Here is a 12,536-nt window from a genome sequence, read left to right on the forward strand (position 1 = left end):
TCCATTACAATTTTGCTAGCCCATACATTTATGGATATTAGTAACAGAGACGAGGAACCAAGGTTCTTGAGCTCTGAGTTTGGTGGCTTCCTTGCAGTATGTCATTTATTCCTTTCGAACAGTTTTTTCTTCAAGAAAAATTAGAAGACAGAAACTACTTCACAGTAGAGCTTAGAAAAACATATCCTGATTGTATCAAAACCTAGTTGACATAAAATTATATTTGTTAATGGTATAATACCCCTGAAGTGATATTTTCTGAGTTAGGGTTAAAACTGACCCTGTTCTCAAAGAGTATAACCTAATGAAAGGATGAAAACATAAAAGTGCACAGGAAATGTGTCTATTAACACAGTCTGCATTAACAGCATAAGCAGAACAGACAAAGTGAGCTTACCATGTCATGAGGAAGGGCTATTAAGAGAATTTAGGCTTCCTCTATACTCTTTGGAGCGAATCTGTGTAGTTTTCTAAGTAGGAGAAAATGAGAGACAGAATAAACAGAGAGAGGAAAATGCTCCTAGTGACAACGTAAGGAACGAAACCAGGAGGAGCAGCACAGCCTTTTCCATTCCCCACTCCTCCCGCCAGCTTTGTACGGAGTACACAAGGGGCCCCTGCTTATCTCCCAACAAACGTGGGCTAAGGAGGAGGTAAGGGCTTGGGAAAATGGGAGGTCTAAGTGAAAAGGAAGGAAAGAAAACGGAGTCCAAATGTACCGCTGGATAAAAACGAGCAGCAGTAGGGCTGAGTATCAAGAGATGTGAGCATCTCTCCTTCCCCCAGTGCTCACTGTGGGTGCGCTGCACCAGGCCTGTGGAAGGATTTTGGTCTCAACAGGCTAGACTCTTTCCAGTTCAGAGCATAGAAGCACAGATCTCACTCTTCGCCACCTTACACCATAGGAATTCGCTTCTCAGGAGTCAGGGAAAGATGGAGACTAGAAGCTTTCTTCCTGCCTTCTCAATAACTTTACTATCCCTTGGAAATCCTCCTTGATCTGGGAGACTGGCTGCCTGGTGACAAGAGAAGAGAATGACCCTAGTGATATCTTTTAGGACCCAGCCTGAGCTCTGCTTTTAAGGGTTGCTGGGGAAGCCCCCACTGAGGCATGAGAAAAGGAGGTGCTACCCAGCTAGAGTGGAAAGGGATGAGGCTTTCTCTCCAAGCAGGGAGCATGCCTGTCCTAGCTAACTATGGGGGACCAGCCGGCAAGGCCAAGTAGGCCTTGCAATCTAGGTGGCGCTATTTCTCTACTTTTTAGGTCAAGTTCCTGCTGGAACTTCCTCGAGGTCCCAAGTCCTGCTCCTGGTTTGCTGGCTTGCTCGTGTAAACCACCTTATATTATTTTTTTTTCTAAAAATACTCCAAAGCAATTGAAAGAGTCCCTTCTCCCACCAGCCAGCCCTGGCCCCAGCCCCAGCCCCGGGGAGCGGGCGGGTAGGCGGGGAGGTGGGCCACTGCTTTATTAAACACAGGGAAAACTAATATTTACGGAATAAAATTTATGGAGCAGCCACGAGAATTCGACCCTTTTATGTGCATGTAGAGTGGGGGTTGGGCCAGGCTGGGGGCCTCAGGGAGGGGCCCAAGCCAGGGGGCAGGGCTGGAATACAGCCTGGCTAGGCCAATTTGTCAAAGCAGGGATTTCCCTGGAGTTGCCTTAGGATGAATGATTCTCAACCACTACCCCTAGCTTTGGGGGGTAAGGGCTTCGGGGCAAGAATGCCTGTGGCAGGGCCTCTGGTAGCAATGTTTCTCTAACAACATATTTAAGCAATACCCCCATGGAGACAGCAACCTTTGGGGATGATGGGGGCAGTGGATGGAAGGTTACTAGCTATATTCTTACTTAACCTTTTTAGAAAGTCACACATTCTTTTTGAGAACATCAACAAAATTTTGCTCTTAAGATTTTACCTACAATTTTGAGGGATTCACAGGCCTCTGGCCCCACTGTGATGAAAAATGTCTTGAGTCTGTGCTCTTACAGTACAGGGAATGCCCAGGGTGAAGAACCGGTATTTTCTCCACGCTTGCAGGGGAAGCCTTTCCATTTTCCATGTGCCTTGTAGATACTGAAATCTGACTATCTAAATTATGCTAAAAAGAAACGAAAGATCGGCCAGGCACGGTGGCTCAAACGTGTAATCCCAGCACTTTGGGAGGCCGAGGCAGGTAGATCACCTGAGGTCAGGAGTTCGAGACCAGCCTAGCCAACATGGTGAAACCCTGTCTCTACAAAAAATACAAAAATTAGCCGGGCTTGGTGGCGGGCATCTAATCCCAGCTACTCGGGAGGCTGAGGCAGGAGAATCACTTGAACACAGGAGGTGGAGTTTGCAGTGAGCCAAAATTGTGCGATTGTACTCCAGCCTGGGCAACAAGAGCAAGACTCCATTAAAAAAAAAAAAAAGTAACGAAAGAGCAAAGTAAGCCAGCTGATAGGCTGTTTTTATATAGTTCCCAATTCACTTCGATGACAGTCACTACCACAGCACAGCACACTCTAGGGTCCTGTGGTCTGGGGGTAAAGAAAAGTTATCAGCAGTGACTGGGAATGAGCCTTGGTGGAGCTCTCAGACTCTGCTAGCAGGAAAAAGCATGAGGGTAAGTCCTGGAGTCCTCAAGAGCTCCTTCCTTGAAGAGCCCCTGGGGAGCAGACATCCTATTGAAAGGAGGCAAGGTCATGGGATAAGGAGGTTTACAGTGGGAGACTGGAAAGAAGAACCTAATGTCCTTTCTGGAAAATAAATGTTTTCATTAGTGTATATAATAATGCTGTTAAGAACTCAGCTGTCTGGGCTTAAATTCTGGCTGTCACTTATTAGCTGTATGACCTTTGATAAGTCACTTACTCACTTCAAGATCCAATTTCTTAATGGGTTAACAGCATCTTCCTCATATGATGCTATGAGGATCAATGTCAAGTGCTCATTAGAGTAGCTGGTATACATTAACTGCTCAATAAATGTTAGCTATTTATTATTGTTGTTCTTATTATAATTATTTTATTATTGTTTGATCATCTTCTCTCGAGACTTGACATCAGGACAGAAACACCAGTATATATACAGGATATTTGAATAAGGAGGCATTTAACCATCAAAAGTAAATAAACCAGAAATGGGATAGGCGTGGTAGCTCATGCCTGTAATCCCAGCACTTGGGGAGGTTGAGGTGGGCAGATCACTAGAGTCCAGGAGTTCAAGACCAGCCTGGGCAACATGGCAAAGCCTTGTCTCCACACACAAAAAAATACAAAAATTAGCTAGGTGTGGTGGTGTGTGCCTTTAGTCCCAGTTATGCAGAAGGATGAGGCGGGAGGATCGATAAACTACCCCACGTGGTAGTTTAACCTGTTGCCTATACTTTGGAAACAAAGAGAAAAATGCATCCAAGTTTGGCAAAGGAAAGCAGCAATCATCTATCTGTCTTGTGCCCACCATCAAGAGTTCTTGAGATCGAAGTTTCCAAATGGAGACTTAGCTCTGGCAACTGCAGAAAAGTTTATGAAGAATCTGAAGGACCGGAGTGATGGCTAGACTTCATCCAGAGACAACAATGGGGTGGGACCCAGTGAAGGAAGTGAATTGGGTTATGAGTTCCACAGCATAAGTAATCCCAAAAGCAGGGACTGTGAGTCCTTTTTATTCCATGCAAAAGAGAGAAGTGGGTCTCTGAGGAGTATCTGGGGCTGGCTGGCTAGAGACGCTAGGGAAAGGTAGACAAGGCTTCCTGAGTGTGTGGTGCTTTCTTGCTGACTTGCCCTATATACCTAAAGTCCATGGTAGAAACCTGAACCTACAGAACCTCCACCAAAAGAGAGGAGAGCACGGGATTCTCAGAGACTGGCTTCCACTTGAACAGGGAAGGCCAATTCCCTGTGGGCCTGTCAACATGAACTTCAGTTCTCTCGCCCTTACAGGAGGCCTCTGACTGTATCACTATTTTAGAAATATTGCTGCCACGTAAGCTTCTTTCAAGGTGAAGCTTGGAAGCTATTCTCCAAGTCCATCCTCAGCAGCTGAGGCCACAACAGATTAACTGAAGAGACCTCTTGGCTTCTTCCTCTTGACCTTTGACAGCTGAGGTCTCTGCAGAGGGCCTGAAGTACCCTAGAAAAAAGGGAACCCAAGTTAGTAGGGGTTTTGAAATAGTTCCACTGAAATTAGGAAAGGAACTTTCTTCCTCTCATGGCTCCTGGTTAGGATGAGGCCTTTTTTTTTTTTTTTCCACCCAGGCTGGAGTACATGGGCACAATCAGAGCTCACTGCAGCCTTGAACTCCTGGGCTCGAGCAATCCGCCTGTCTCAGCCTCCAAAGTAGCTGAGACCACAGGCACATGCTGCCATATCTGGCTAATTTTGTTTTTTGTAAAGATAGGGTTTCACTTTGTTGCCCAGGCTGGTATCAAACTCCTGGCTTCAAGTGATCCTCCTGCCTTGGCCTCCCACAGGTTGTGATAACAAGCATGAGCCACCATGCCCAGCTACAAAGAAGAGGCATTCAGGAAGTGTCTGACATAGGTATTTTGAAGTCTATGTCAGACAGCAAATGCGATATAAGACCCTAAGCAGGAGATGTAGATTCCCTTCTTCCCCAAGGAATAGCCTCGCTGACTATCACTGGTCATCACTGGCCATCACCGGAAGTGGGATAAGGTGAAAGAGGAGTCAAGGCACATCATTCGTACAAGACCTACAGAGAAGGGACACCAAGGGAAGATGTGCAAGACCATGACTCTCCATCTAGACACCTACAATTTGGAGCCTGGTCACAAATATCCCTCAATATTTTTGAGGCAGTGCCAATGAAGCAGCAATTCCAGGGACCACTGGCTTGGGGGCTATAGGTGCCAACTCTCAGAACACCATCCAGGAAGCTGCTCATGACTCACCGTGGACTCTTTCTCAGGTGCTGAGAGGGTTGGGGCTGAGGAGACCAGTTGTTCTGGCTGGTTTACACATTGGCTATCGATTCCTTGCAGGGAAGCACTGTTTGAGGTATGAGGATCTCCTGAAATCAGAAAGATCAAGAGAAGATAGTGATAAATGCCTTCTTCTTACCAGGAAGATATTAGCATTCACCAAGCATTCTGATAAAGGCTAGGGTTTGGTACAAATATATAAGCAGACAGAAGTAGCCACAAGTCCAACTTCCAGCTGACTTTCAGAAAGTCCTGTTTCTGCTATGAAGATTTCCCCAGGCCCACTTTCAGCAGGTAGGATGAGAGTTTCCTCGACTCAAAATAGCCAGCTGTTCTTCTACATATTCCCTGACATGTCTCAGGTATGGAGATTAATTTTTTTTTTTTTAAAAGAGATGAGGTTTTTGCTGTGTTGTCCAGGCTGGTCTCAAACTCCTGGCCTTTCCCACCTCGGCCTCCTGAAGTGCTGAGGTTACTGGTGTGAGCCACTGCGCCCAGCCAGGGAAACTAATCTTTCTCCTGGTTCTTTTGCTAACCCTTCTAAGTACCTAGACCAGTGCCACCCAATCGAACTTTCTGCAATGATGGAAATGTTCTGTGTCTGCACTAACTTGGTAGCCACCAACCACATGCGGCTACTAATCACTTGAAATGTGGCTACTGCAAAAGAGAAAATGCATTTTTAGTTTTATTTCATTTTTATTAATTTAAACTTAAAGAGTTATATGTGGCTAGAAAACTATCATATTGGACAGCATAAACCTAGATCCTAATTGTATCCTCACACAGACCGGGTACCTCTGGAGTGCTCACCAGTGCCTTGATGCTTCTGTCCCACTTGGACCTCTTGTTTGGTGACTGCCATATACAGATTCTGCAGATTCATGACAAAGGGCTTTCCATCACCAATGCTGCATGCCTCTGGCAGTTTCTGTAAGAGAGAGGAGATACTGTCATTGGTTACACTGTATTGCTAGAGAAGCGATCTAATACCCCACATGCAGAACTGGCATCAACCCCAAATGAATTAATATAAAGCAGTTAGATCCAATAGGGGGCGTCCATATCCAAGCCTGGTGGCAACCAATATAAAGATTTCTTGGGGCATCTCCTCTGAAGGGCAACTCCAAATGTATATCTTATTTCCCCTAATCCTTAGGTCTATTATGTTTTCCCATGAATACCCTATAGATTTCTAGGCTCTTTTTCCAAAGGGATGATTTCTTAGAAGGCTATTTTAGGAAATTATTTCCCCTAAATTTTCCCTGAGCTGAACAAATTACTATTTTCATTAAATTCATTCATAAACTAGAGAAAAATGATAAAATTCAGGATAAAGGAGAGAGAGCAAAATGGTAATGACAGACTGAGAGGCAAGAAACAATTATGGAGCTGTGATGTTCAGGCAGAGGAGACAGGAAAAACAAAGCTGACAAAGCTTTTGAGGCCCCCGGCCATTTTCCATTCCCCACTGCTGTCCCACCCTCCTTTACTATCACCCACATGCTCACAGTGGGCTGGCTGAGATTCCCCCAAGGGAGTGAAAACTGTTCTTGAGGGGTAAAAAAAACTGACTCTTTTAAAGTATAAAGCGTGTGCGTGCGCGCGCACACACACACACACACACAGTACATAAATAGATTTTTTGGTATACCTGTGGCATTAAAACTTCCTGACAGGGAGTGATTAGGCAAAAAATGTCTTAAAAGGTTCCTTAGGGAAGTGATAATTTTTAAAAGGCTGAGAAACACTGCTATGATTACATTATATTTATCTGTTTCCTTCACTACAGAATGAACTGTGGACTTACATCCACAGCAAAATACTTTGCCTAGTTGTAGTTTCATACACTTGGCTGAACTGGGTTGAGGTAATGGCTGAAGACTGAACAAAGTGCGATAAAAATGAGATGAAAGAGTAGAGTGTCTAGTGGTCCCAAACCTGGCTGCACTTCGGAATCTTGGAAAGGGCCCAGAACTATTTCACCTGTCCCTAGGCGTGCAAATCACCATGGTTCCCAGCCAAGTTAGCAGGTCCCCAAGAGCAGCCATGCCAGCAGCTCACATGGGAACCAACCCAAGAATCCTGGATTGGCCCATACCTTGGGTCAAGGGCACCTTTTTGTGCTGTAAGGGCATTCATTTCTGAAAGCCCTCTCATGGGAGAATAGAAAAGAGAAAGTGTGAGAAGCAGGAAAGCAGGTGCTGAACCAGTCAGGATAGCTGAAAACCTTGTTGATTACCAGGAAATGTCACATGCATTTCTACTCCAACCCTATCCCCATAAAGACTATATCAGGCCTGGACTTTCACTGGAAACCACAGGCAATGAATCAGAGCCCCGAGTCCAAACTTTGCCTCTAGCCAGTAATCACACTAGAGTCTAACAGCCCTCTGGCAGCATTCCCTGAGGAATGAACTGAAACAGGGAAGGTAAACTATCAGGCCACAGCACCTCTACCCTACCTCACTCTCCTTCCTAAGTTCAGCTCTCTAACTCCCAAGACACCGCCTTCAAAAGAGGATTCTCTCCTCCATAGCCAGAGAGCCCTGATGGTGGGGAGGCAAACAGCTGCCCTCCTTCCTTATATATTGACCTCTAGCATCTCCCTTCATACTACCCAAGAAATGAAGCCTCTCTTAGGGTCACTCATACATGACTTGGTAGGCACTGTGCTGTCTACACAAATGGGTTAGGCAGAATGAGGCAGTCCAGAGTCATTTCCTCCTGCCCTTTCCATGGAATCAAACAGATTCATCAATTTTTCAGGGCGACCTTCACTCAGCTCAAGTATTTAACCTCAAAAAGAAGTGCCAGAAATGCTGCACCTGGGTTTAAATGTGGAACCTAATCTAAGCCCTTCCGCTGTCCTTCCCCTTCTCAGAGAGATCTGGTCCTGCAGTTGCTGGCAAAGTTATTCCACCTGACTATCTATTCTCAGAAAAGTCCTAGGAACAGCATATTGCTAGAATTGTCGAATACTTAATATATGCTAGACATGGCCGGGCATGGTGGCTCACACCTGTAATCCCAGCACTTTGGGAGGCCGAGGCGGGCGGATCACTACGTCAGGAGAACGAGACCTCGGTGAAACCGCATCTCTACTAAAAAAGACAAAAAATTAGCCGGGCACGGTGGTGGGCGCCTGTAGTCCCAGCTGCTCGGGAGGCTGAGGCAGCAGAACGGCGTGAACCCGGCAGGCGGAGCTTGCGGTGAGCTGAGATTGCGCCACTGCACTCCAGCCTGGGCAACAGAGCAAGACTCTGTCTTAAAAAAAAAAAAAAAAAAAAAAATATATATATATATATATATGTATGCTTATATATATATGCTTTTATATATGCTTATATGTATGCTTTTATATATACGCTTATATATATGCTTATATATATGCTTTTATATATGCTTATATATATGCTTTTATATATACGCTTATATATATGCTTATATATGCTTTTATATATATACGCTTATATACATATGCTTATATATGCTAATATATATATATGCTAGACATTGCTCTAAGTACTTAAAATGTATTAAACCATTTTTGTGTTTTCTACTACTATTTCCCTGGCATCTAGAAGAACCCTGAGCTCACGGTAGAGGCTCAGTTCTATGTGTGAATGAATGAGCATGGTAGGCACTAGCATGACCCTGTTTGGCTGAGATGGTCCCAGCTAGTAAGTGGTGGCACAGGGTTAGAGGCTGGGCAGTCTGGCTTCAGGGCCCACACATATAATTACTATCCTATTTACTTCCCTGAACAGCAGAATTTTGGTCAAAAGAGCAATCCAGCTTCTCCCAGGATCACAACCTGCAAACATCCCAGATCACCTGCCATCCAGCTGAGGAACAAGCTCCCCAAGGTGACAAGAAAAGGGAGCAGATAAAAAGGAGACAGGTGGACCAGACTGGACCCCTTGGGGGCTGAGAGACCATACTCTTAATCCCATTCTAGCCATTCCCCATTATCACGGATTCCTTGGGCCTCATTCTCAGAATATACTAGGGAAGAGAGGTGGAGAGGCAGGAGCTTGGGAAAGAGAAACATTAGCTCCTGGGGCAGGACAATGGTAGTGGCTACCTGGGGCAGGCGGCAGAGATCAAAGGGAGAATGCTGGAGTCAGGAGTAAGTAAAGTAAATAGTGCCCCCTGCTATAAGTGCGACTGAGCCAGGAGCACGATGTACCGGCCACAATGCGGGTCACTGCCCAAAGTGGGGAGGGAAAGAAGAGTCAGGTCAGCCTACCTGTAGAACGTGTTCATCTGATTAACCCAGAATCAATTCTAGTAAGCAAAAAAGTTACTGAGAGTCTACTATGTGCCAGGCATTACAGGATTCAAGGCAGGGGAAACAGATGCATCAATCCTTCCCTCATAACAGGTCTGAGTTAATACAAAGATAGTAACTCAGAGTCCCTACTTCAAAGAGTTCATATTTGCATGTGGGAGATAGGCAGACATATGTTGTTTTGTTTTATTTTTCAAGTGATTTGCTCTAACAGAATTCTCAACAAAGGGTAATAGGGAACCAGAGAAGAAGAAAGGGATGAATTTTGACACAAGAGTTCTGCAAAAAGCATCAGAGGTGGTGACATCAAGACAAGCCTTGCAAAGTTAGACTTTGGATGTGCTGGAAGTAAGTGAAGCATAAAGGTGTGAAGACAGGGTATGTGGATGTGTCTCATGGGAAGCAAGACTAGAAGGCTAAGTTCACATTCACTAGTTTGCAAAGGACTTCATTTTCTGAATTAAATTAAGGTTATGCCCATGGGAATTTCTTTTTGTTTCATAAAGTGGCTTTCTCTACTCTACAACTGTTTGCCAAAGCTTCCTTGGCTCCAAACTAGTATTGATGGAACAATGAGGAATCCAGAGCTGCTTCCAGGCTTCCCTTTTTAGACTCTCTGTTACATTTACCTAAACTCTTAGTACTTCCTCATTACTTACTTATAGTAGTGTGATTTTTCAACAGCCACAAGAGCTATATTACTCTCCCATCTCCAATGCACTGGGACTTTGGACCCTGGTATACAGCCATATCAGAAACTTTAGGCAAACCAAAGTGACAGAAACCCTGTAGGGCATTTTATTTCCCCTTCTTGTCCCTACTGCAGCCCATCTTGGTTCTGAGGGTCCAACCTCCCCTCTTTAGAGGTAACTCTCATCTTCATGAGGTCTAAACTCACTCCCAGTGGTCCAGAAAGCCCAAGACTCTCTCAGGATTTGCTGGAGAGCTTCCAATCAGCATTTTCAACTACAAATACGTAATCTGCCTCTCCTCCCTGCCTCACCCCTCCTTTCCTCTGAGACTGTTTCAGAAAGGAAACTTCTAGAATCCTGGGTAAGAAAGGCTAGATCTGATCTACTGCTCACCCTATAAATATGGGCCCACAGTCTGAGGATACAGGTTTAATGAAGAAAAAGGGAAAATGAGCTAACTGGAGCTCTCCAGAGTCAGCCTTTGAGCATGTCTTTGGTTCTGGCACCCGCCCCAGAAACTGGCACAGCCCCAAGACCCTGGCACTGACCATCACAACATCACAAGGGCAGGGCCCACAACACGTGACTTCCCTAAGAGTAAGAATTCCGCTCCTCCCTCTTGCGATGTGGTAAACATTGCTGGTCTAGATACAAACTTCCTTCCCTTGGGAGCCCAGGTCTCCATTCAAAGGGAATCATGGCAATGTTCACCATCAGCTTCCCTTAGGAATAAGAGCATATTAGAAAACTCTTCTAAGGTCTCAAATGGCCAGGGGGTTTGCCAGAATAAAGAGAAAGGAACAAGAAACGTAATTTAGGAAGAAGACTCTAATGAGAAGGACTCTTCAAGAAACGTAACTCCCCCTTCGTCAATCCATTCATATTTAACAAATATTTGCTGATCATCTACTGTGGTGTTTGGGATTATTTAGATGCTGGGAATATGGTAGTGAACAAAAGAGATAAAATTCTCTGCCCTCTTGAAGTTTACATTCTAGAGGGGAGATCACCAACAAATATATAGCTAATTAAAATGTATACTCTGTGAAATGGTACTATTACCATCCAAATGAAATCCCTAAATCAAAGATAACCTGAAATGGCCCTGGGTCCATGACACAGACCCAACTGCAGTAGTAAAAGGCTGAGAGTCAGAAGGAAAGATGAACCCAACGTGCGAGGATAGTATCAAGGTTTAAAAAAGAAAGTCCAAAGTAGGTTCTCACTCAAAGAGGAAGAAGCAAGGCTATTCAGGAATTAGAAAAAAAATTACTAGAAAAAAAAAAAAAAAGAAATACACTTTAAGTTCTGGCCTTAAGGTCTCAAAGATGTGGATTTGTACCTAAGGTGGTCTTCTATTTGCTAGCTGTGACACTGTGGGAAAGCCATCATACTTAACAGTTTATTTTAAGAGAGAGAGGAGGGAAAGGAGAGAGACACTGGGAGTCAGGCACTGAGGGATCAAGACTAACAACATTTACATCACAGAATGTGTGAAAGGATTAAATGAGAGAATCGAGTAAGTGCCCAAGAAATGTCTGTTCCTTCCCTTTGCAAGGCACACTGAGACTTCTCTTGCCTGACCCTACTCCAGTGAGTGCTAAGTGGACTCATGAAGTGCCCTAATGATAAAGTACATAGAGAAACTAGGTCTGATCTAATTACAGATGGTTCCTGACTTAGGATTTTTCTATTTTACTGATGATGTGAAAGTGACAGGCATTCAATACACTCCTTGACCTATGATGGGGCTATCTCTGGATAGTCTCATAAGTCAAAAACGCACTTTCAACTCAGGATATTTTCTTTCTTTGCTTTTTTTTTTTTTGAGACTAAGTCTTGCTCTGTCTCCCAGGCTGGAGTGCAGTGGTACAGTCTTCGCTCACTGCAACCTCTCTCTCCCCGGTTCAAGCGATTCTCCTGCCTCAGCCTCCCGAGTAGCTGGGACCACAGGCACCTGCCACCACACCTGGCTAATTTTTGTATTTTTAGTAGAGATGGGGCTGCACCATGTTGGCCAGGAAGGTCTCAAACTCCTGACCTCAGGTGATCCACCCGCCTTGGCCTCCCAAAGTGCTGGGGTTACAGGCATGAGCCACCATGCTTGGTTCTGCTATTTTCAACTTAGGATGGATTTATTGGGATGCGGCCCCATCATAAGTTGAGAAGCATCTGTATTAACTTCTCTTCACTGGCGTCCCAAAGCATACTATTATCTAGTAATACAGTGACCAGTCAAGGTCCAGATCAGGGAGACACAGAAATCTACCCAGTAACCTGTGGGTAATTCACTGTCCCCCATCACACTAGCCAACTCCTCGGTCTCTAGTAATGACTGAGGCAGCATGGCTTTTGCATCAGAAGGTCCTGGGTTTAAATCCTGGCTTTGCCAGTTACCAGGTGTGTTACTAACCCCTTTTAGCCTCTGTTCCCTTACCAGAAAAATGAGGAGACCAACAGCTACTTTGATGAGGCTGATGGAAGGATTCCATGGGATGATATGTTAAAGGGTGCCTACTCAGTTGGTATAGTCTTCCTACCTCCCCAAAATAGCCCCTGCTTCTCAAAGCTCTCCTTTACTCTCCAATTCTTCAGGACCTACCCAAGAAGCCAAGGTTTC

General features: G+C 44.8%; 1 protein-coding gene across 5 annotated transcripts in view; it reads right to left on the reverse strand.

Annotated features, from left to right (window-relative positions):
• Positions 1-2,981: 2,981 nt before the first annotated feature.
• Positions 2,982-12,536, reverse strand: part of NHEJ1 (non-homologous end joining factor 1) — an 87,854-nt gene continuing 78,299 nt past the window's right edge. For all 5 annotated transcript variants that reach the window (XM_063595565.1, XM_003818637.5, XM_003818638.5 and 2 more), the window contains 3 exons: positions 5,744-5,861; positions 4,901-5,019; positions 2,982-4,118 (listed from right to left, as the gene is read on the reverse strand). In XM_063595565.1, coding sequence (XP_063451635.1) covers positions 4,044-4,118; positions 4,901-5,019; positions 5,744-5,861 — 312 coding nt within the window. In that variant the 3' untranslated portion in view covers positions 2,982-4,043. The remainder of the gene's footprint in view (positions 4,119-4,900; positions 5,020-5,743; positions 5,862-12,536) is intronic.

This window comes from Pan paniscus, chromosome 13 (genome assembly GCF_029289425.2).
Source record: "Pan paniscus chromosome 13, NHGRI_mPanPan1-v2.0_pri, whole genome shotgun sequence".
Lineage (NCBI taxonomy): Eukaryota > Metazoa > Chordata > Mammalia > Primates > Hominidae > Pan > Pan paniscus.